General features: G+C 38.6%; 1 protein-coding gene across 1 annotated transcript in view; it reads left to right on the plus strand.

The window, feature by feature from the left end:
• CLVS1 (clavesin 1) overlaps nucleotides 1–26,380 on the plus strand; it is a 98,731-nt gene that overhangs the window by 15,631 nt on the left and 56,720 nt on the right. The window contains exon 3 of the mRNA XM_054643922.2: nucleotides 17,684–17,858. Within this exon, the coding sequence (XP_054499897.1) occupies nucleotides 17,684–17,858 (175 nt within the window). The remainder of the gene's footprint in view (nucleotides 1–17,683; nucleotides 17,859–26,380) is intronic.

Raw genomic sequence — 26,380 nt, forward strand, 5'->3', positions numbered from 1 at the left:
AAGTATTCTGACACAGAGGTAAACCAACAGCTATAAATATTTTAAAGGATCATAATAAAACCCAATTATGTCCTTCCTGAGAATGCTCAAAGTGGTGTAATTACAAGGATATTATCATCATCATCAGATCCTGTTGGTATAAAAGAATACATCTCAAGTGTTGATTGTTCTAATATATTTCAAGCATTGTCTCAGATGCTTAATAGAATATGAGGTAACAAACATCTGTTGGGACTGATTTATAGTCACAGGCGAACTGTGGCAGTAACTCAGCCCCATGTCTGTTTATCATGAGAGATTACAGCTGAAGTGCAGCCAGCCCTGACACCATAATGATTTTTGCACATCATATCTTTGGGTTTGGTTAGGAGCTAGTGATTCTGTGTTGGGAGATGCTTACAGCAATGCAGATTGGCATTGTGGTTCAAGCATTGCATTGACCAATAAAAAGCTTAGAAGCATGCTGCAGAAAATAAAAATTCATAGTACATTACTGAGCTGATCTGAAATGGTAGCAGAATTCGGAATAGTATGGGAAGGTAGCATAGCAGAAGCATAATACTCATTTAGAAAAGTAACAGATGTGTAAATTAAGTGTTGGACAAGGAAGAAAAGAAGAAGCTCTCTCTTGAAATGTTTTAATTTGCTTGCAGGTGGCAACTTAATTCAGTTAGTACCATTTATTACGGAAGCCATATTTGGGAAGGCAATTGTAGCCCATCTGAATGACAGCAGGATGACATACAAAAATGAGAATCCTGTGTTGTGCTGCAAAGGGAATCCAAAAAGACAAAGAAAATGTCTTGTCATGAAAAAAGAGAAAGAAAAACAACAGCTGGGAAAGTTATGAAGCATATGTTGGAGAATGAGAGAAGCCTGACTGAAAAGAAAAAACAAATCCATGGAGAGGGATTGGCAATCAAACACATTTTAGAGGGAAGAGGTGACTGGATGGTGTTGGGCTGAGGGCTGACTGAAGAGCTGTGAAGGACAGTGCCTGGGGGTGAGAAGCACAGTTACAGGAGCTCTCCCCCAGAATAACACAGGAAAATGTAGGGCAGACTGGAAAGTGGCTCTGTGTCACCTTCCTCCTGTGGTGAAAAGAAGCCAATCCAATTCCCATGCTCTATAAAGTGGGAAGAAGGACAGCTGATAAAGAAAAATATACAAACATACGTACACAGGAAACACATAGGCACACATACACATCCCCTGCTTTTCTTCTCAGACTCATTTTTTGCATAAGGGTTTATGTCTTGGTGTAAGAAAAGAGAAGCTCCATACAGTTGTGATTGCACTTGTCCCTAAAAGAACGACCCGAAGTCCTACGTGGGCTGTATATGTCATCCTCACAGATGGGATCTGCAAAAGAGCACCACAACAGAGCTACATCCACAGAATAGTAGGAAGCCAAGCAATGTGACATCCCACATGGTTCTTTGCCCTTTTGAACTTTGGAAACTGCTGGAAACCATGAATGAACGCTCTTATAAATAGCAGCTTTTTGAGGTGAAGTTTTTTAGGAAGAGACCAAAACAGTTTTTTGTCACAGCACTCCTCAAATCAAATTTTCTAAATATCTAATATTCTGATCAGTTTCTAATTTGACAATCTAACTAAAAGCAGCCAAGGCAAATTCAGGCATTGCAGCAGGAACAAACTGAAACGAGTCAGGGAAGGAAAAAAATATTAATTCTCTGGCCAGCTATTTAATAAGCTACATGCAGTAGAAGCATCAGAAAAGAATAGAAATACTGAGCTGGAATCCTTAAATACATTTGAAATTTTAAAATTTTAATACTTCCTTGATATATTATTTCCCCAGGCCATGATTTATTTTAGACTTTTTTCTCTGAACTCTGAGCCCTGTACCAATTGCATTTTACATTGAAATATCTGCTTTTTTCACTCTGTCAAGTGCTGAGCATCCTCCTAGTCCAGCACCCTCAGAACAGCACAAGGGATGCTCAGGAATTGGTGCTGTTAGCAGATCAGGTGATCCCACAGGAGTTGCAGCAGACAGCACGAGTTTGGTCAGGATGTGAATGTTGTGGTGGCTTCTCAATTCTGTGAAATACCTGAACAGCACTCTGGGGTAAATTCTACCCTGTCACCACATTCACCCTGCTGCAGGGCATTTCTTGGCCATGATGAGGGGGGAGGATGAGGGAGACATGGCTGGTCCTGTGGTTGTGCTGGTGAGAGTGCCATGACCAGGGGAAGCTCTCAGTGATGTGGGAAACTAAGTGGTACAAGCACCCAGCTGCCACGTGCAAATTCAACCAAGCAGATAGAATAGAGGGCAGGTGGAAGGATGGAGGAGTAAAGTAATTCCAATAAATCAGATAAAAAAATTGAATTGTTAAAGGTCTTTTGTGTTTTGCCTCTTCTGTCATGGTTAAAACAAAAAAAAAGTTGGAGCATCATAATTAATATGTCATGGATGGAGATTTGATTCCTAAAAATGAGAAAATGGAATCATTTCTTAAGAAAGAGGAAATTTTGGTCTTAAATTTTGATTGCACTCTCACAGTTTTTGTTTTTAATAAGTGCAGCAACCACAAAAGCAGCAAAAAACAACTATCCCTTGTTCACAGACCATGATAATCTCAGCTCTGGAAACTTCCTTGAGGGTCCATTTGTTGCAGGGACAGAGGGCAAAGCAAGCCAGTTAGCCTCCTGCTGACACAATTTCCTATGTAACTGCTTATGAAAACTGTCCATGCTGGGCAAACTAAAGCTAGTAAAAATTCATTTTAAGGAGAAAGGTAATATGCAAATATGTTTTTCTTTATAGAGAGATGATATCTCTTTCCCACTATTCCATTGCAGAGGATGGCACTTGTCTGTGCATGCATTACCACATGTGGTGCCAGTTTTCTTTCACACATGCAATATAAATCACAGCACCATGTAAAGTTATGGTGCTAGAGGTTCAGTAACAACCTATCTGAGAAGGTTATATGGAGTATTTATGTAATATCCCATAATACATTTTAGGGACCAAAATTGAATATTTGATTGAAAATATTAAGCTAGTGACTGCCATATCGACATACATAAGAAAAAATATTTGATTTTCAGTGTAAGATTAGTATGGTGTCTATTTTAACCTTGCCAACCTGCTGTGTATCAAACCTCCTATTCCTGGCAGGAGACCTTTTGATCTGATCCCATAGAACCACTCTCAAATGTACTTTAAAACACACATATTCTCACATACTGCACCAAGACCTGATGGTATGAATTAATGAAGCAGGAAGACTTTTTTTAAACTATTTTAAACCAGTATGTTTTTCTTCATTGTGTTCTAGCTACAAGTTATCCCCACATCTTCCTCCTTCTTTCCTACAGATAGTCCCTGTGCTCCTTTCCAGGAAGTTGCAATCTCAGCTTCTCTGGTTTTATAACATACCAGTAGAGGAACTCAATTCCATGAATTCAGCTATGGATGATGTAACCTAGGTGAAAAAAAGGAGAAACAACACAAGGCCACTGCTATGGTGTGATCAGAAACGTTTGTTCCCCTTGCCAGGGCCAAACATTTCACTGTTTCCTTCCTCCTGGCTTCCTTTCACAGCAAATCCAAGAGATGCCAGTTGCATATTTTAGATATACACAGATCAGTCTACAGAGTATGTGTGCTGCCTACACCACTTCAGAGTGCTAGGCTATGTGATAGCACACAAGGATTGCTTTTGTATGGGTATTTCTAACCAGGAGAATCTACACCTAGGGGTGATAACCCTGTCTAAGTTATCTTAGTCTTCTCCTGTTAGCTTGGAGCTGTGCTCCTCTAAGCTGTTCCCACTTTGTGATGTTTCTCCATAAGTGTGCATTGCCTTGCTTTCCCAGGGTTAATCCCACCTGGCTGTTGTATAGGTACAAAAGAGGAAATGTGATTTATAGTGAAAGAGAAAGAGACCAATGAAAAATCCTGCTTCCAAATCTACTGCAATATTCATTTGAAAACTAAGTAGAAAAAGAGGAGGAATAAACTCTGACCTAGGGAGAGATGGTGGGAAATCTTTCAATTTCTTAGATTCTCATTTACATGTAAGCCACTTCTAGCTGGCTCCTGCAATTTAAATTCACTTTTATTCTGATAAAGCCTTCAATTCTATTTGAATAAAAGAGTTTTGCAAGTCTGGGGGAAATGTCAATTTGTGTATGCTGTGCTGCCAATGAGTGCCTTTTCTTTTTCCAGCATCTTATTGTTATTCTCGCTGAAATGTATATGCAGGTACATGCACATTCACTATCTTTCAGAGAACATTTTATACAAATTATTTAAAAGTACTTCAGGGTCATTTTGGGATTTACTTCAGAAAGAGGCTTAGCAGATGTAGGCTCCAGGTTAAAAGCCAAGGAGACTTGTGAGACACCAGGCACACCTGCCATTATTTGTTTTATCCTGCCTGACAGGTTTGTCTCTACTGGGATTTTCTCACCTCTTGATTTCTTAAATCAGGTGTTCATGGGTAACTAATATTGACTGGGCACAAAGGGATTTAAGGGTAAAGAATGGACTGCAAATGAAATTATGTACAGCAAAGTGGTATCACTGGGGAAGCAAAGAGTCTGGGCTGTATTACAGGAATGTTGTCAGCAGGACAGCAGGAGTTACTCACCTTTACCCACCTCAACTGTCCTGTAACCTAAGTACAAGCACAAGAGCCAAGTCTGAGCTGAGTCAGAAGAATAGTGCAACAAGAAGTCTGAAAAATATGACAATGTTATACAAATTGAAGATAATAAGAGGTGGGATTCAATTATTCCTATATATAACAATTTACCTTAACAAAATGTGGTAGTAAACAGTGGATACATAGAATAAAAGAAAAATTATGCCAAATCCTAAACAGAATTTGAGTTCCAAATATTAGAAAACAGTTTGCAATGACTAAGATACAGGCAACTGTGGCTTTCTGTGGGCTCCTCATCAGCAATGACACTACTGATATGTTTTGCTTCAGACACTTGCTTAAATATCTCATGACTCAGTATACTTCTCATGCAGAAACGAAAGCACTGCATTTACTTGGCCATTAAACACTGTCAAAAAATATTAACCAAAGCTAAGTCAGACTAATGCAAGGGAATGGAGTGGTCAAGGGTTCTGCCAGATCAAGATGAAATATCCCAAAGAGTCTGAAATGTGTTTTTGTGGAAGGAAACTAGCTGCAACATAATTAGAATAATTTTGCAAAGACCTGATCGCTTGTAGTTATTCTTTGATACTGCATTAGGCCTTTTTAGTAATCCTTTGGTGAAGTCAAAATATTGTCTAGAATAAAGAGAAGTATGCACTACAGTTACATTTATGAAAATTAATTCTGCTGTTGTAATAAATGTGTCCTAAGGCTGTGCAGAGATCTATAAAATGGACTGTCCCTACCTGATTTTCCCCTTTCAATATAGTCTAAACTGTGAGACAATAACATACAAAAAAAGGATAATCAGTGTAGTATTAAGAAACATAGAAATTTTAAAAAATCATCCCATGATACCATGAAAACATCTCTGATGACATCTCCTGAAAAGCAGGCTTTGCAACTTAAAAAAAAAGGTTAAAAGTTTAAAGATTAAAAAAAGAATTAAAGATTTGCTGGTTTGTTTCTTTTTTTGGTAGGTTGGTTGGTTGGTTGGTTGATTTTTTTGTTTCGGTTTTTTTTTGAGGAAAGCAAAAGATGAAAAAATTAGGTATTCTTTGAAAAAAAGCTAGCACAAATATAAACATGTAAAATTTTTTTACATGCTTTCTGTAAACAAGAGGAAGTAAAAGCAAGCAGTGGTTTATTTGTTCAAGATTTACACATTTGTTCCTAATATCAAGTTTTTCTTAAGTCTTTCTCTGGGCCATGTAACTATGTTTGCTGTGGCAATTTCTGCTGATTCTTTTTCTGCCTCTTTCTGGCTGCCTTTTGACAAAACAGGGCCTCCCTGCTGTCTTGTATCTTTATTTCAGTGCTTGTGTTTGGAGTAAAAGTCCTGGTTGCTCCAGCTTTCTCATTCCAGAGCTGCTTTCCTCAAATACCAGCACAGGGTCAGGCAGGACATCACTGTGCATTGAGTTCAAAAGCACTGATTTTTTTCCTAGTATGTCCTGAACTTAATTCTTGCAATAATAAATAATTGTTAATAATTCATTAACAATTATTTATATAACAATTATTTATAATTGAATTAGCAGTACAGAGTCGTGACTTCAACTAATCACATTTCTTCAGTATTCTCTGTATTGACTATATGAAAGTTCTTATTAGAGGTGTGAAAAAATTATTTTAAATTAATTATTTTAGCTTCATAATAAAAAGAAATACAAACAGAAATAGAAGACTATTAATTACATTGTCATTTTACAGTTTCCAGTTGGTTAGAAACTTCAAATGCAACCCTTTCCCCCAGAAACAGCAAACTAGAAACAGCAGTTGCCAGAAAGAAGAGACTAAATCTCCACACATATAAATATACTCTATTGTTTAGAGGTCAGAGTAATTTAGGAGGTTGCTGGTAACTACTTTAATAAGAAATTAGTGAAACTTTTATTTCAGAATCCCTAACATTGAAATTCATATGAAATTCTCTTTTCAGCTCAACTCACTTTAATAGTTTATGAACCACTTAGATTACTTCTCTCTGGAAATTCCTAAGAAAACTTGATGGTCTCCCCAAACTAATTATGTAATATTATTATTCCAAGGCAAGGACTACACTGCACCTGCAACCCTCATCTGTACCCTGCTGGGAGCTGCTGGCACGTGCCATAAAACTGTACTGGCTTCAGGGGAGTGAGGATGCCAGCCTGGGCTTCTTTTCTCCACTACCATACGCCCAATGCAAGGCTCCACAATTCTATTTCTGTTGCCTTTGGGATCTCAGCTTAAGCACTTACTACCCACTATTGCTGTTAGCATGTTACACCAAGGTCTACCCTATCCCATTCAAGAAAAATCCTTCATGATGCTAGATCATAGAATTAGAAACCTTAGTCAAATGGCAGAACTTATTTCAGAAATTCAAGGTTTCAAATCCAGATACTGAACCATAAGTGAAGCATTGATTAATTTCTTCAGGTAGATTGACAGATCTTTTAATCCTTTTTTTCTTTTTGTTTTTTGTTGTTTTGTTTTTTTTAACAATGGAGAAATAACGTACTAAGCGTCTGCATTCGCATAAATTGAAGTACTCAAAAATTATGAATATTGGTCTTAGAGTTTTAAAACAAGTTTAATTTTCCCTTTTGTGATTATCTAAAATCATACTTTAAAAATTGATTCTAGCTTATTTTGCCCACTGATCCTGCGCAAAAGGCATTTTGAAAACAACTGCAACCCTGGCAGTTTCTAATTTTCAATTTGCAGCCTGAACTTTAAGATTTTTATTCTGTAATTGTTTCATCTGTTTTGAGAAGGCCAGTCTCAGCACTGCTATATTTCTAAATGAGCTGGGCCAGTGACATTAATTTGTTCAGGTTGCTGCTTTGGAAAAATTTCAGGGGAGTAATGCTAGGCTCACATCTTTTCCCTTTGAGCTTCAGTTCTCTCAGGAAACTGTAATTTGCAATTTGAAGGCCAAAAAACCACCCCCAAAACCCCAATCCATTACAAAGGACTATTTTTTTCAAAGGAACCTTGCACATCCCAGGAATACTCACATTCCTCAATTTCACAGCATCAGGTGGTTGCAGCCATCTCAGGATCTCAACATTTTTTATTTCATCAAACCCAACTAATTCTGCCTAAGTGGTAGTAAAATCCACAGAAAAAAAAAAGCTTTTGTTAGGCTTTGGGTTTGCTCCATTGCTGCCATCCACACAAAAATACCCTTGGTGAAAGGCTTGTAACACCACATGGAACAGCACTGATGATATTTGGTTTCTGTATTTAGTAATTCCCCTTCCAAAAGAGCAATTGCTGCACTTGCCAGTGATGTTACAGTGGTGGTCATTTATGCAACACACAGAATTACATGCCTAAGGTTTCCACTGCAACATGGTTGCGACTGATGATGTCATTCCATAATTTTCGTTTTCTACCAGTTACTTATAAAATTCATTCAGTTATCATGTTTTGTTGATTGACATATTGGGGAGTCATGTGCCTGTGGAATCCAGGCCTCCCAGAGCACCTTCTGCCAGCTGCTGTCCACACAGGAGGTTGGACACCCAATGAAATCTGGGGCAAACGTGGAGAATGTGAGTAAAAAGACATACCTTTTTCTAAATTTCACTGGTGACATATCACCAGACTCTTCATTGCTGGTTGGATCATAACCTATTTTTGCCTTGCTAAAGTTTCTGTAAAATCTGCAGTCTTCTACAGAAGTGGTTTATTTGCTCTTTCTGGGGAGAAAAAATAAATCTGCCTTTTAAGGGGGAATGTTTTTTGCTATTCATTCCTTCACTTTCTTCAATGAAATTGTGTGAAATATGATCCACTCAAAAGGAGCTAGGGTGAAAATGCTCATTTTTCTTGAGCTTCATGGCACTGTATATCCTTTTCAGTATAACTGTGCAAAGTGGTTTCTTTGTGGCTGGCAGCATCATGATTCTATATACTTTTATCAGTCTTTATTACATAAATCTACACAGTTTCATTTTTTTTCCTGGTCCTTCTCTCCTGTTCACTTGAATCATCATAACAAGTTTTCAACATTATTTCTGTAGAGAGATGCAGGTAATCTTTTCTAGACTGCTGTCTTATGAATGTTTATTGCATCTGTTTTGAGCTCCCCAGTGATTATTTCTACATCAATAATATCAAGTTCCTCCATATTGTCAGCTATATCAAAGTTGCTTATTGTTCCAGTGGGAAACCTCTATGATATATAATACTTGACACAATTTTTCATTTATTTATAAGAAATGATTAGAATATTTTCGTGTCTGTCTTTTATGTGCCTTGGAGGGCTCTAACTAAAACAAATTATAAATCTTATTGTGATTGACGTGAGTTTTGTACATATTTCTAATATCTGCTACTTTCACTGCCTGGATTTAAGTCCAGGCATAAGCCAAATATATTATCTCATTTAACAGCCAGTTTAGGTGCTTACTAATGTATATTTGCATTTCTACTTTCTGCTGCTTCTTCTAATGTCCTGTTAACCTCTTACTCCAAATGTATCTCAAGAGATACATTTTTTGAGGCTTTCTGGGATGAGTAACCAGGTGTTGTTTGAATGTCCACAAACAATAATATGACTTTTGCCATTCTGAACACAGCACTCTCAAAATATGTGCATTGGTGAGCAGTTATTTGATTTTAACTTTGCTACTTGATCTAGTCATCATTGAAGTCTGCTGTAAGAGTTTCTCTTTGCAAGCAAAGGGACAATTAGACAATTTTCTTGGAATTCTTTAATGTAAAATATGAAAATATGCCATTTGTTTAGCTAATAAAAGATCTTCCTGTAAACTTTTTATTATTATTATTTTTTTAATACAGCTGAAGTTTCATTTTGCAAATAAAAGGGGTCCTGATACTTTAGACAGAAAGTAGGATTTGCAAGTGGCAAAATTATGTTATCATATCACCCAGTAGTAATCTTTTGGCAGACAAGTGAGGTGAATGGTGGTGTGAGAAAAAATAAATGAAAAGTCAAGTAGGTTAGTGAGGAATAGCAAACATTGTGGAAAACTCTAGAATGACCTGGAAAAGCAGCCTTATTGTGCAAAGAAGTCAAAGAACATGTTGGATTTTTATATGTGGCCACACCTGATATGACATCCTTCACCCTTTCTTAACTATGTGCGCTTTTGTCTGGATTTTCAATTACTTTTAACCTTTTAAGAAAAGCATTATGTCATTATGGACACCATAATTAAGAAGTGTGCTTATTGTGCAGTGGTGGTCAGAAAAGTTAATTGTTAGGCTGCATTAAGAATAAGATGGAGAAGAAATAGGAAAACATAATGATTTCTTTTATGCATGCTAATATTCCAAACTCACCTTGAATATGAATTTCGCTTTATCCTGTATTATTTGAAAAAGAAAGGGATGTAAAAAAATACAACTATCTGACCAAAGCAAAAGAAAAGGCAATGAAAGGAATTCATTAGTGTTATGAACAAGAGAGGTGATTGCATCAGGAGAGAACAAAAAATTCAGGGCTATTTCAGATGGGAAGATGTTGAAGATGCAGAGGAGATATAACTAGAGAAGACATAGTGGAATCACACAGAGAAAACATGATTCCAGGGAAACTGAATCAGTGGTGCCATTTGTACCTTCCAAAAACAAAGCAAAGGAGCTGTATAATTGCTTTCAGCCATTAAGCAGTATCTTCATAATGTTCAAAAGAAAATCCCTTCCCTTTCGGTAATGAAAAATTAACTTGTGAAATGCAATGGTGCAAGAAATTGAGCAAATAGCTTAGTGTGATGCAAGGATGCAAGAGGGAATAAGAAAAGGCTATGCAATCACACAGAGTAAAATAAACAACAGAGGTCATCAATCCTAATGATTCTGGCCATAGCCATTCATGTGCCAGCCATTCATTTTGTTCATTATTACTACAGCTGTGCTTTGAGGAAACCACCACAACACTGGTGAGATCACCATAGGAGATTAAAAACTATCTCCTAAATGGGATCCTGATCTGTGTGTTACCAGGAGTCATCTGCTAAATTCCCAATAGTGAGGCCACTAACCTGAAACCACCGAAGACTCCCTGGCTCTGCTCATGCTGGAATGAACTCTTTGCCTCTCCCCCATGCTCCTCACAGGGGACACTGCCTTTGGGAATAGCCAGGCAAATTATAGCAGTGGCTCTGTCAAACTGATTTATTGGTTGCACTTAGGGCGTTTAATAATTTCCACAATATCACACTGCCTGAGATTGTCATTTATTCCTTCTCAACAGAGAAATTTACACGGTGTGCGAGCATGGCATGGCCCTGGGTGCTAAAAAGGTGAGAAAATCACCAATGTGGATCTCAGAAATACTTAATTCCTAGAAGAATAAACCAAACCCACAGCCAGAGGAACAGTTCTACTGCACTTGAGATTGAATTCTGGCCTTCTCTGTCAGCAGCAGGCTGCTGAGGAGAGTTGTACACTGCTCTTGGGAGGCCAGCCAAGCCCTGCTGCATCCACAAAAACTCCTTAGGAGCAGTCAAAGAACTTGTGCTGTGATAGGTTGCAATCAGTTGCCTGCTCTGTTTGGGATCAAGTTTCTGGAGAGCTCTGGGAGGGATTTTTTTTAAGTCTTGGGAGTGTAAAAATTCTTTGCTTTATCTTGGACTCATCCCCTGCTAAATGGTGTGACACTTCTGTGGGCTGAGGCAAAGGGAAGAACAGATGCCAGCTTCCCTTGGGTGGAAGCTGGTTCTATCAATTGTCTGAAGAGCCCCACCACCAGAAGTATCCCTCCCAAAACCCAGGGTCTGTGAAGGTCCCTGTTCATCAGCCAAATTACATGTGGTCCTTGCTCAGTCACATTAACATCAGGGAGCAAGTATTCATTTGGTAAGGGTGCCTGCAATATGAATGACTGCATGTGGGAGGAGGTTCATAGCACAGACTTGAATGCAGAATGTGTAATTCGTGGGCTACTGGTTGCTATGGAGTCCAACTGAAGTGGAAACTGACAGCAAAAAAAACCAGCTCATAATAATTTTATGTACAAAAACCTCTAGCAGAAACATAACAAGGGAAAATTTTTATATCTTCAAGGAAGTCACTGAGAGGCAATTTTGCATGATAAAAAGAAAAAAAAAAAGATGCCATTTTTTTTCTCAGGCTTGTACATTTCCTCTTCACTTGGCTGTGGCAGAGGCTTCCAGCTCATTCTAAGCAGGAATTCAAATCTAGCCAGATATCTGTGTGTGAATGGCCTTCATTCAGTTATAAGCTAAGCCATGCATTTCTAACATTAGAAATGTGAAATACAGTTCAGGTCTCAGCTTAGTCTATGCTATTCTTTCCAACATCCAATGCATTATTGGACTAAGCACTTCTGAAGAAAAAAACAGTACACCATCTATCCAGTCTGTTGTCCTGGATGTAAAGTCACTTGTAAATTTTATTTATAGAATGACACAGATGCTGTGGGGAAAAACTTGCTCTCTTTTCATTACAAAACAGGGGAGATGCTTGTTTGAAGCTGACATACTGGAACAACCAAAGATAGCTACGCTGGATGCGACAGAAGAATTAATTTGGAGCTCTGACATTAACTTGATGTAACCCGTGTTTTACTCAGTAGGAGTTTCCTGTACATGCATTCTGTTTTGACAGAGGGAAAAAAAAAAATTAGCTTGGGCATGACAAAGAAGGGTATGGTACCCCACAAAATAAGAAAATTGCCCTTATATTTTTGTGCAATAATTTTTCCAGTTTGTATGTCAGTAAATTATTCATATTTCTTGCAGCTAACAAGTTTATATGGCTTTGAATTATTCTATGAAGAAAGTTACCTACAGCAGGCCAAAATATTCTTTGTGAGCATTTGCTGCTCATGCAACCCATTTCCTTGAATTGCAGGCAAGCCTTGCTAATTCCTGCACATATGAGTGCTATTCAGACCTCAGACAGGGGAGACAAGTCCTCTTCAGTGCATGACTCAGCTGTGAGCTCCTCTGTTTGACTGTTCATCCTCTCTAGAGCAGGATTAATCAAGTGAATCACCGTGTTCACTTGTGATTCTTCATCCTGAACTTATTTTTCCTGATTATTCTTTAGCCAAGGTCTGACCTGAATTGTGCACATGAGAGACCTTTCCTCATCGAAAGTGATAAGCTGTGAAGATCAGGTTTTGCAGCAGCTAGAGTGATTGCCATTTCCCTCTGATGCCAGAGAGGCAGGGTAGTTACTCAGGATCATGAATTTGAAGACATGAATCCTCAAGGTCTGTGTGTTAATAATTTCCGGTACTGATTTCAGTAGGGGTGAGGTTTAACTTTCTAAAATAAATATGCACATTAAAAAAACACAGATGTTTTCCAAGAATACAACAATGGAAGTTTGGGACTTTCTTATCAATACTTCATGAGCAGAAAGGAGAATTTAATCTGATGAAATAAATGACTTTGTATGATTTATGAACACCTTTTCAAAGCCCACTGTTGACTGGATTCCAGGGACCTTGTTTTATTCATATTTCATGGATAACATACCTCAGCTGTGTTTGGGAACAATTAAAAATGTGCCTTCCACCTGCATGGATCTGCTGTGTTGCTCATGTCTCCCTTTCTAAGCTTTTCATAGAATCATGGAATCATTTAAGCTGAAAAAGTCCTTTAAGATCATTGAGTCCTACTGTTAACCCAGCTCTGCCAAGTCCACCTAGCCTTGTAGATGTGGCACTAAGGGGCATGGTTTAGTTACCATGCCCCTTAGTGCCACATCTACATGGCTTCATATGTCTCCAGGGCAACCCTATCAATGAAAGAGCTTTTCCTAATATCCAATCTAAACCTCTCCTGGAACAAATTACGGCCGTTTCCTCTTGTTCTGTCACTTGAGAGAAGAGACTGACCCTCACCCTGACGCCTTTTTTCAGGTAGTTGTAGAGAGTGGTGAGACCTCCCATGAGCCTCCTTTTCTCCAGGCTAAACACCTTCAGCTTGCTCAGCCACTCCTCACAAGACTTGTGGTCCAGACACTTCACCAGAGCCATTGTCCTTCTACAGACCTGCTCCACACCTCAGTGTCCTTCTTGTAGTGAGAGACCCAAAACTAAACACAGAATTTGAGATGCAACCAGCTTCTTGAACTTGGAGTAGCTCAAATAATTTGGGGCAACCTGAAGATGTATTTCTGGACCTTTTTTTCTGCTTCCTCTTCTGTGTTTTACTCTCACTGGGAATCCTCTCTGCAGGGCAGTGTCAGCTCTCCCCATTTAGAAGCTAAGTATGCATTTTTGTTCTCTTGGTGATTTTTTTGTGTATGGAGGGAACAAAGCAAGATGTGGTCTCTTACTTGATTTGTATCTATGCCATGTTTGCAGCTTGCCAAATGTTATGGAGCTTTGGCCACCTTCTCAGTATTAGAGGAGAGAGGCTTTTACTGCATATTAACTTAGGGATATTAAGCTGAATTATCTGCAACTGCCAAGATAGCGGCACTCATCCAAAGTTTTTAGTTTGCCATCTCAGGGGACAGTCAGGATTTGTAGTGACAGTTTGTTTTTGCTTACTACCAGACAATCTTAATGGCTTCAGCTGCCAGTACTTCTGTACATTTGTACTTTTAACTATCTGAATAATCCAATTAATTTCACTAGCATGCCTAAAACAGAGCCTGTGCTTAGTTTTTCAGAAGGAGTAATGTCAAAAGCCTTTACTGATGCTGTCTTCTCCAAAATGTGTCACTTTCTTTCAGTATGTCTTGGTTGCCCCCTTATTTTCCAACAGTCCCTCAGCTTTGTTATCCACGGATCTCCTCAAAATGACTGGTGGCAGATACATGCAAATAGAGCATTTAATTTCCTTGCAATGTCTTTATCCCCTTTAATTGTTCCCACTGCACCCTGGTACTCCACTGAGCCTTCTGGTTCTCTCACAGCCTGCTTACACCTCTTATAATTAAGTAATTTCTTCTTATTTATTTTCATGTTATGCCTTTGGCTAATCTCCCCACCAAATCCCTCAGCTAAACCATCTTCATTTTTGTGTTACATTATTGTTCCTTACCACTAGCTTATGTTGGGCTAACTTCCCATTTTCCAAGGGGTATTTGAAGAGTCTCTTTTGTGGTACCTTTCTATTCAGCCAAGGCAGATAGGCACACTCTCTCCCTCCTCCTTTTTCTCTTTCTGGGGCTTGTGCAAATCTTTTGTAACTCATTAGTGGCTCACTTCAGTAGGCGTCATGCTGAATCCTTACAGGACCTTATACATTTCCCTTTGTGTAGTTGTAATTTATTTCACTTTTTTTCTGTGTGAGAGGGTTAAACTGGTGAGGAGGAGCACTGGAGAAGGGGAAGGGAACATTAAGCAACGGAACAAAAGTGATGGGCTAATAAAAAGTGGTTCTGTGTTCATGCATAGAGAATTATTTGGATGCAAATCAGTCACACAGCTGAATGATTTGTCTCAAAGCCCCAAGACTCGAGAGCAGAGGGCTTGAGACTCAAGTGGCACTCTGTCTGATTTCTATCCAGGCTCTGCATTCATGGAACAGTGTGTCTGCAAACAACCCACCTGGAGGACTTGTGTGCTGCTTTTATGTCTCCCTGTACTCATCAGAAAAACGTCTTTGCGCTCACTCTGAGTTATTTCCTATATTGCAAATACATAGAGAGAGGAGGGATGTACTCAGGGACAGCCAGATTAGTTGCAAACTAAGAAAATTGAGTGCCGTATCTCCCAGGTAAATAATTTCTACTGAAAGTACAGGAAAGTACAGGTGAGTAATTGTTTGATAAATTGGCAATTTATGTAGACACTCAAACAAAAGACACTCAAAGAAAACGACTGGAATTCCTCAGCACAAAGTCCAAGGGGAAGATTTTGCACTGAAATATTTCCATTGTCATTTAGAATTTGAGTGCATTACAGAAGAGATGGCAAATTCAGAAAGTCATTTTGTGGTCTGTAGCTCAGCTCTCTCAGTCTCTTATCAGTCCCTCCAGCACTGGTGGGCCACAGGTGTGAGCTCCAGGTGTTCTTCTGGGTTTTCAGTCCAGGGCAGGTTTGAACAGTTCCAAGAAAAAGAAAAGCCACAGTCTAGGGAACTTCATTGCCTCAGCTAACTAAAAACTAACTCAAAAAGAAAAGTAGAGCTCTGTCCCACTGTCCATCCATGCTGCAGACAACACAGTCCAGAAGCAGGAATGTGGAGGAGTGAGTGCAGTTTCTGAAAACAAACTCCATGCTCCTTTTCCCCCACTTTGCTTTCTTAACCAGCCTTAATGGCACACAATATCTAGCATAAACAGAGGAGATGACTGGGGATATAAGCATCATAGAGTCACCCTAGAGCAGGGTATATTTGTTTTTTTCCACCAAATGTGGTCACCTGATGCTGCTGCTTGAAAGTCATCACCATTTCAGTTAAGCAGTATGTAGTATATCACAGTTTTTCAAAATAAATTTAGACTTAAAATACATGCCAATTGCCAATCCAATCAGTATGCCTTCACCTGACATTGCTAAGGAAATACTCCTCCTTTTAGCTGTTTAGTAGAGCTTCCCCATAGGGTTTGAAAAGGTCAAGGTTGTCTTGTAACTGTAAATGAGGGAGGGGTGACTTGGTATGCAGCAAGAACAATATTATGTGTCTTTAAGCTCAATAAGCTCAATTTATTGCCCCAATAATTATACTTAAAAGAAACTTCTAACTTTTGCAGAAAGGCAGAGTGCAGAAGCAGCTTTTACAAGGGATCAGGTCTTTATAGAAGGAATGTACATGTCCACTCAAAAGCTATTGAGAGAAAAGAGAAAGAATCAGAGAACAATTCACCATTTACTTTTAATAGAAATTTAACATGTGTTGATGCCATTCAGGGGTAGAGGCCAATGGTAGAGAAATTTGTTTTGACTGCACATACGTTTGTTTCTCTCAGGCAGAATTTGAAACAATGCTCTTGAAGGTTTGAGGGGATTTGTTCTAAATTGATGAAAACAGCAGAAAAGAAATAAATTAAAATCTCCATGGGAGAAGATGGCATGAACCTTCCCGGTAAAAGACCTCAGGTCTCATGAAAACTTGAGAATAATGCTAAGGTAAAACAGATTGCACTAGCAGTATATCACAATTTCATTTTATACAAGGTTATGCTGCACTTTGTGAAGCTTTCCTTACTTGTTACTCTCTAATGGAATGTATTGTTTGTAAATAATCTTAATGAGAAGGACAGATGAGGAGAGCACCTAATTCAGCTTGCTGGGGTGTAAGTATGGACTAGTCATTAAAGTGTCCAGGTCTTGCTTTTGTGAAATGGAAGTAGTGAGGAAATGGAAGTAGTGAGAAAATGGAAGGGGTGAGCAGCCCAGGCTTCCCAGAGCAGACTTTCACATTAAAGAAAACATTTCAGCACTTTCTTCTCTTTTACTTGTTAAATGCTTCAGGCCCTCCAAGGCTTTTAATTATTCTCCCAGAGCTGAGGGAAGCCTTGTGGCCAGCCTACTGTAGCTGATAATTAATAAAGAGCTCTCATTTTGAGCATACGTAGCCATTTTTCATGTTGCATTTGGTTTGCAAAAATAAGGCAACTGTCAAACTGTATTGTGTAAAGCCTTGGATCATTCCTTATACTCAAGCAGGAAGGCACAGAACCTAGTTGTATGATATCTTTTATATTAATATTGTACTGATTTATTTCCTTTTCTGAAAATAAGGGAAACAAAAAACTGGTAAGAAGAAAGGGAACAAACTGGTTAAGTATATCCAAGCGAGCAAGGATTTAAATTGATAGCTTGAATTTATTTCATTTTATCACAGAAAAATAGTTTCCCAATGTAGCTTAGCTAAAATCTATTGAAAGGACTACTAGTAAAATTGAGGAGATCTCATGCACTGTTTATTTTATCCATCAGTGACCAGGATTTATCACACCAAGCAGTTTTGGAGCAGTTTTGAACTCTTTAAAGACACCTCTGAAACAACTCTTTTTCAGGATTCTACCAGAATAAATCCCTGTCCTTCACTCATGCCCCACCCATAACAAAACTGAGAATCTTGAGGTTTGAAGACAACTGCAACCATTGATTTTTTTTCCCCCTGCTTTTGCTTTAGGAACTCCTTCATAGATATCCTTCGGGCTATTCTGCTTTCCTTGGAAGTGCTCATTGAAGATCAGGAGCTTCAGATAAATGGCTTCATTCTAATTATAGATTGGAGTAACTTCTCCTTCAAGCAAGCCTCCAAGCTTACACCATCTATCCTCAAACTGGCCATTGAAGGGTTACAGGTAGGTGGAGGGTAACACATGTACCTGCAACTTTTATTGCTGCAGACAGTGATTTTTGCTTCATCAGGCCCTGGGCAAAGTGAAGGGAGGAGAAAATAATCCAGAATGCTTTAATGTTCCATCCACTTGCTGCATAGATCGATTTTCAGACATCTCATTTTGTCCGTCTTTCACTTTTATTTCAGCTGTAAATCAATGTAGCCAGGATGTGTGTTACTTACCACAGCATTAAGAAGGAGAGTTAGAGATTTGAGGTTTAATCCATGAGAGAATTCAAGGGGATTAGAATCCAGCAGTGTCTGCTTTCTGGAGTGTGCAGTCCACATGCAAGCACATGTGTGTGCAGAGGGGGGTAACAGGAGATGAGAGCAGCTCCTTCAGCAGATGGAAGAGAGCTGCTGTGCTCATGGGGACGTGTTTGAATAGGACAGAAATGAGGAAGAGGGAGGACAGGCTCCCTGTTGTGGCCTCATTCTGACTGCCTTCATTTGTCACACAGGATCCTGTTGCTTTATGGTTCAGATTCTTGAGGGGCTGCACTTCCACTTGGTGCTTGCAGATAAATAGGAGCAAGCTGAAACCATGTGCTGTCATGGGGTTGGGTAGGAGGTGAGGACAAGGCAGCTGGGGACTGATGGGACAACCTGAGGATGGGACAACCTGAGGATGAGGATAACCTGTGGTGGTCAGAGAGGACTTCAGCCCCTTCCACTAAAGTCCAAGCCCATCTCTGGTGTTAGACCTGATAAGGACTTTTTACATAACCTTACTATTTGAGGGCATTTCATAGAATCCAAGGGCTATTTAAGTTGGAAGGAGAGCTGGAGATCACTTTGTCTGACTCCCTGCTCAAAGCGGGGATGACTTCAATCTTATACCATCTTGCTTAAGGACCATGCTTTCATGCTGCTACATATATCAAAGGAGAGATAAGTAATTATTTTTTTCTTGCTGAGTACTTACCAGATATCCTGTTGTCATAAACACCTCAAGAAAAATTCTCTCTGGTGTGTGCATTTTTATTTTAGCTTACATTCCAGAAGGAACAATTTGTTCAACTAATTTTTTGACTAGCAAATTATCTACAACTAGATCATGATTGTGTCTGCTTTGTTTTATTATTCACAAATTAGGTAGAAAAATCTGCCAGCAGTTTTAAGCCTGTGTTCCCCTTTGTGAGGAATTTTCATCTATTCTAACAAATTAGAAAGTCAAGCTGTGCAATTAGTCCTTAGCTCAATACCTTATCTTCTCCTGCAGATACAGTATCCTGCAGATACTATCACTTCATACAGAACAACATTCTGTGCTTCAAAAAAACTTCTAGTCAGAAGGAAGATAAAGCCAAGTGACATTCATAAGTAAATCAAATTCTAGCAAAGCATCCTTGTGCATGTCCAAATTTAGCTTTTCCATCTATTCAGTACGAAGCCAATCCAGCCTTCATCCCATCCAATTTCTGGCCATGGCACCGCCAGGTTTTGTGCCTCCAGTTTGTTTGCATTTGTCAGCAGCAATACTGGAAGTACTGAAGCCTGGAAGTACAAAAGTTTATCTTATAATTCTGTCATTAGCCTGACATCCTGTGCTGTGCAATTGAAGGAGGCTGCCTTGCTTGAGTATGCAAGTGCATTTAGTTTCCTATTTGAAGTTGAGTTACTGTTGTCTTCTCCAAGATTAGTAAAAATATGACTCTCTCTGAAAGTACAAATTGGGATAACATGTCCTAAACTTAGCTAACCACTGGCTTTGTGAGTAGTAGGAGTAGTAGGAGTTGTGAATGCTGCATTCCTTTTTACCAGTTTTAGAAGCAAGACATTCATGCTTATAAAGCACATATTTAGCATACAATGATGTTGGGGGCTTTTTAGTTTGGGGGTGTTTTTGGCTCTCACCATTGCTGTTGAAGTCCCCTCATTGAGACTTTGTTCTATTATTATTGTAGAAGAACTAGTGCCATCCTAGTGTAAAATTTGTGTGAAATGTAGTTGAAATGCAGGAGATACCTACATACTTTAGGAAAAGAGTCACTGCATTGGAGGTCACTGAAAGTAAAAACGTCATGATCCCATGAGATGATGATGTCCAGAAATAAAAGCAGATTGTTTTAGTTTCTTGTTTTTTTCTCATAGCTAAGGCGCTGTACAAGTACAAATCCTCAGACAGGCAGATTACATGGCTATCTCAGTCCTCCTTTCTATGAAGAGATTTTGGGTTATGTTAAGTCCTGTCTAAGTCTAAGTGGATGGAAAGAAAATAATTCTCTCTTACAATTTCTCCTGGAGCTGAACCCATATGTTGCTATTTGTGCCAGGAACTTTCAGCCTCTCCCTATGTAATGCCAATTTTAATGCCATAGAGGAACAATTTTCCTATAGTTTTTAAAACTGTCATTCATTGTTTCAGACCATCACATTCTGACATATCGAATTACTTTAAAAAATGGTATTTAATAATTTTTGCATTTGAGTTTTTTCTTACATTCAAGTTGCTTTCAGCTAATTAATCTTTTCGCAATTCCATGTTTTTGCATTTGCCTTCAATTAATTTTTTTCTCAAATTACTGCTACAATGCATTACAACTAAAGTGCAGACAGCAAGTATTACAGGTGCATATATTAATACATCTTGAGTAGTAAAACAAACACTAGTCAAATCTAGTGCACTTGGCTGCAGAAATGAATATTATTCAGGCTGCTCAGTTTCAAACATTGTAAAATCTGTAAATACTTAGAAAGATGAAATAGGAGTTACATCACCACATTGCTGAATGCACATTTTGCTCAATACTACTCCTTGTTCTGTATGGATTTCTCTATATTGCATCACACAAGAGAGTTCATTGTATCTCAGTTACTTACGTTATTTAATGACCTAAAAATGCCCTTATGCCTCCACTTCAAACAACAGTAGTTCAGATGTTAAATAAGTATTTGTACAGTATAGCAATTCTCATAATGTCACAGCAGTGTGGGGACAAATGTCGTTGTAGTGCCTAAGCCATCTCTGATTAACAAGCTCTGCTCTCTCTCTTAGCACAATTGTCACTGAATGCTTTGAGCTCATGCTCTACTCCTTCCTAGATCTTACAGATCTCTTGAATTTTAACACATAAAGGACAAGATTTTCATGTGTATGGAAAGATGGGGAAAGAGATGTATCTAAAATACATCTATTTTGCCAATATCTTTCTGAGTTTTCACTTCTAATCTTCATTCTTTTAATATGAACAGCTTTCCCCCTTCACAGCATGTTTTTTCCTGTTTTCTTCATCTATGAAGTCACAGTTCTTTGTGTGCCATGCTGACTTTATAATTATCTTATGATGGTAGACAAAATTTAATTGTGGCTTAAGTTAGTCAAAGACTGATCTTCTGGCACTTTGCATAACAGAGAAGAAGCATCAGAGTCCAACAGCAAAGGTCAGAAACCCATGTTAAGGTAGGGATGCAGGTGAAGCATGTAAGAAATGGCCACTTCTCAGTACACAGGATGTTTGCTACTGACCACTGCATTCAGAGACCCCAATAATCCTGGAAAGCAAGGCTGAAGTGTTGCAGTGAACACAGCCTTCATGTCCAGTGAAACCCAGACATTTTTTAGGCTGGGTGGTTTCTGCTCTGAGGATGTGGTTGGTTGGCCTCCAGACAGGACTTTTGATTTCATGGTCTACCAATGAGCATAAAGAAACACTCTTTGTTCCTGCCTTATCCAACACCAGAGCTCTGTACTGCAGTTCACGTATATGCATGCACAGAGCAATTTAGAATTTCCCCCAGCCAGTACTCTGAATTGAAATGCAATAACTTCTCAATAGCATCCAGAAATCTTCCAAAACCTTCAAAACAGCAGAAGGTTTGACCTTGCCTGCTATTTCTTTGATGAAAGCCAAGACAGAAGGCTATGGTCTACCAAGACCCAGCTGGGTGGCTTATGACACAAATCACCAAACTGGATTCAAAACTGACCTGAAGATCAGCTTTGCACTCCAGAGTACCTAATACTGCCTTATCTAACAGGTAACTTTCCCCAAGGCTGTCTCAAGGTAGTGAAACAAGAAATAGGATGAATGGTTATTTCCTGGCTGTATTCTTTCTTTCTCTGACATTTGTGTCATACACAGGTGTCCTCAAATGTGATTACAGTGACTCTTAAGAAATAAACCATATTCCTACTTTGTGACAATGATTAATCATTGCAGGAGTAGTCTTTAGGGTTCAACAGGGCTTTGATTGAAATTTCACAATCATTGCATTGAACAGCAGTAACAGGAGGGAACAGCTGAGATCTGTAAGCAGGAATTTGTCTCCTGAGTTTCATTGGCAATAACTTGACAGAAGATTTGACCAACAAAGGACATTAGGAGAACAATTAAATTTCTTTAATTTATCTTCAGTTTATCATAATCCAGCCAAAATTTGAAGCTAGCATTTCTGTGAGGAGGGGAAAAGGAAAGGAAATCAATGATGCTTGGCTTTAGAACACTTTGATCAGATAGTGGTACAGATAAAAATTTTTGAAAAAATCTTCAAATAAGGGAAAATTGTATAAGATTCTCTTAGAAAATTGTCAAAGGTACATTTGCTAATGCTACAGAATAGCATTAATGTTTAGATGAAATCAGAAAATCAAGGTAACAGGTTTGTTTGGAGATTATTCCACTTCGAAATCTAGAATGAGATGCCAGTTTATGAAAAACTCAGCCTGTTAAGAACCATATGAAGCTTTTTGATCTTTAACATAAGCAATAGATTTTAAAAGTATTATTTTTTATTTCCTCCTACTGTAATTTTGTAGAATCAAGAAACCTAATGTTAGTTAAATTATAGCAGCAAATTACTTGTCTTTTGGCATAATCTTATACAATCAAATATTTTTCATTTTGTGCTTCAGAAGGAAGAACTATAATATAAAAATATGCTCAAAAGTGAAGAAGAATGTAGATCTTAAAGGAAAAAAACACAGTCCAATATTATGCTGAAGGTATAATATTTTTGTATGGCTTTTTTTCCAAATCTTACTGAAAAATATAAGTCTTTAGAGCTGATAAAAGTTTTCAAGTCAGAACCATTTTTTTTTTCCTGGAAGTATGCTGTATTTTCAGAATAGCATTATTACAGTGGAACAGATTTCCAAAATTATCTGGAAGTATGTTTGTTTCAAAAATTTTAATCTGGGAATGAAAATGCTTAATAATCTATTTCATTATGAGTGGTAAGAAGCATTTGATTTCTGCCTTAATTGTTAGTATTTCTTGCTTTTTGAAGATTGAATTCAAGTGGAGGCAATGGAACAGTATTTCAGAGCATCATGGTCTGGCTTAATGGGCATAATTTAATATTTATTATGGTCAAACTGGGCATCTGAACAGAACTGAGGCAGTCCTTGAGTGTTTGGAGATTTCACCAAGCCCTCTGCCCTGAAAAGTTGATGTCTCCTTCACCAGCCCAGACTGGGGTGGAGTCTCCAGACTGGAGCAAGGATCTCTTCTTTCCTTGCTTCAACACCTTTGTACTCTGAAACCAAGGTAAATGTGATCTCTTTGTCTGAATAAGCACTTCTAGTAGAACTCTTAATGAGTCATGTGAAGGATGTAGGGTATAAGATGCCTGGCATACTGAGTATAAGATATAACTCTTCTTTCCACAGAGTTTTTGAACAATAATATTGCTGATACTTGAAAATTTAGAGTGAATGAGAATTCTCATTGTAAAAAGCTGATAAACACTCAGCCTTTCTGTAGAAATCTGTAGTGTAAGGTTAAGTCTGCCTGTGCTATAAATATCCTATGATGCTATTATGTCTCCACTGGTACTTATAACAGGTCATATTAATAGAAAGACAGAGCTTTATCATTGCCTGCTGAAGTCAGAACAGATAAAATCCTCAGTGACAGAAGCTATGCAGAGAAAACCATGTACAGGCTCATGTATCCCCTGGCTTGCACAGGGACAAGCCAAAAAAACCTTAGCACCTCATATAAAAAGACCCTAAGTGTAGATTCAACAGTTTATCTCTTGGAGACTGACTGCAGATTCAAAAGTTGTTCATTCTATTGTTTGGCTTCTCCTCAGCTTTTCATGTTGACAAAAGTGAGCAGAGAGCTGAGGCCAGTTGCTGGAACAGTGTAACTGGCTGTGGTTCTGCGCACATCTGCAGAGAAACGATGATCTGTGGCAGCTGAGAATCTGTCTCTCTTTCCCTTCCACTGTTACAAAGAAACCTACCTAAAGGTAGACATTTTTTGCAAATTTATGTCCAGAATTTAAAGACTAGTAAAAAATTAGGGAAATACTTAGATTTTGGATTTTTGCAAAAGCCTTGTCGTTATCTTCCCCAGGATATGGAAATTGAAGAAAAGGGGATATCCTAGGCTGGGTCCTAACTGTACCTTTAGTAGTGTCCTACCAGAGGACAAGTGATTTCCTCAGAATATAAAAGCAGGATGTTCCTGTGTTGTAATCACAAGTGTTCATGTGTCCAAAGGCATGTTGCAGCTTCCTAAAGAAGAGTGCCTGTTAGTAACTCCAGAAGATCTGCTAGGAACTCAAGCTTATTTCCATAGAGACAATATGAGCTATATAATCATGGGTTAAACTACAGAAGGAGGCCTACAAGTCTGGTCTGTGAAGGAAATAGAGACCTCCTCCCAGTAAGAATGATTGAACTGTTCCTAAAATAAGACAACTTCAAATTCTAATGATCTTCAGCAACTGGGAAGTGCCTAAAGATCAGAATTTATTAGATGCTTTAAGATGCAATTGGATATTCTGTTTCCTAAACATATGTAGCAAAAAAACTTTCTTGGTTTCAAGTCCTCTATCCTCTACTCATGTGAGACATCAGACTGCATATATACACAAGTATTTGAATGAAATAATTTGCAATATAAAGCATAAAAAGCATACAATTTATTTTTCTTTCATTAAAGACTGTCTCAAAAGTTCCCAAATCTCTTTACCTTGCTACCTTTTCCTTCAGTATTAGAATGTGCTTCACGTAAGAGACCTGTGTTGGAACATGAAGCCACAGCTAATGATGAGCATTTAGTATCCATTGAAAGAAGGTCAGTTTGAATCATTCCAGAAATGCTCATGCTATCTGTCTCCAGCAGCTGTTGTGATATGTAGAGTGAGTACTCTCTGAGCTGCCAGTGAGGGAGCCTTTGAAATTAAAGGAGATGAGAAGAGGGATTGACTCATTTTATATTAAAAAAAGGTAGATAAACAGACTTTGCTCTCTCCAAGAGAAGGCCTATGTTCATTGTGTGTCTATCATCTCTAGGGAGCTGACTGGAACAAGGAAAAAGCAAAGGATAGCAGGCTGCAGACTCACATTTTTCACTTGAAAACTGGAATTAACTGCTTAGTAGAATTGATCAGCCCTGCCATGTTTATCAGTTGGATGCTTTGGGGCTTTTGGCTCCAAGTAAAGGACAAGCTGCATATGTTAAATGGAAAGTCTTTTTTAATGTCAGTTATTACATTTTAATAAAGATCTCACCAAGTTGCTGATAAGCATTAGAAAGAAAGAAAATAGTCTTTCAGTCCCAGCAAGGAAATGTGAAAGTTCATTGCAGTAAGTCTGCCTTGAACAGAAAGCAGCTGTTTCTTAGTGGTAGACAGTAAAAAAGCAGCCTAGAGCTAACACCAGTCATGCTCAAACCTTCCCACCAACACAGGCATAAATAGATCATGTTTTATGTTGAATGTTGAATGTTTCTTTCTCTCATAAAATATGAACCTGGTCTAATGGTACTTGCATTAAATTACATTATCCCTGTGCTTCATAATTCCATAAAATTTCAGGAATGATACATCTGTAATATGTTTAACTTTTTTTTACAACTCCAAAAGCTTTCTCCTTTTTAGCATGGGAAACAAGTGAATGCTTCCTGAAGAGAGTATTTACTTACAGGTAATTTCTTGCTGTGACAAATATACACAGTGATTATGCAAAAATAGAAAGGACATTGCATATACAAGACTAGATTAGAAATAGACAGGAATAGTGATGGTTCAGTGAGAACTATGTAACAACAGAGTTGAAATAGGTGTTATTTTATCTGAGTTGTGGGGTGGCAATGGAGGTACACGTGTACAGGGAGATGGAGGGAGAGCAGGAGGAGTCATCACTCTGATTTGACTGTACACAGTGGCATCGATTATCCCCTGAGCACAGGTAGACAAGGACTTGGCTGTCTCTAGGAGAAGACCCATGCTGGAGCCTTCACTAATGACTGCAGAACTGCAATTCCTATCTCCAGGGAAGGCAGCTGTGGCAGGATAAGATCAGCTGTTCCTTGACACCCCTGGCTCACAGCCCTGTCTTTAGCACATGCCTTCAAGGACGTGCTGCATCAGTGGAACTGCCTGTGGCTCCCTCACCTCTGCTGTGGAGCACCCAGCAGCTCAGCTCACACAGGTGCAGGGGAGGGCTCTCTGAGTTCATTCTGCTCCTCTAAGCAAGGTAATTTCTGGTGCAAGTTTTTAACAAAAAAAGCTGCTGTCAGAAATATTTTA

The sequence above is a fragment of the Agelaius phoeniceus genome, chromosome 1 (assembly GCF_051311805.1).
Source record: "Agelaius phoeniceus isolate bAgePho1 chromosome 1, bAgePho1.hap1, whole genome shotgun sequence".
NCBI classification, from domain to species: domain Eukaryota; kingdom Metazoa; phylum Chordata; class Aves; order Passeriformes; family Icteridae; genus Agelaius; species Agelaius phoeniceus.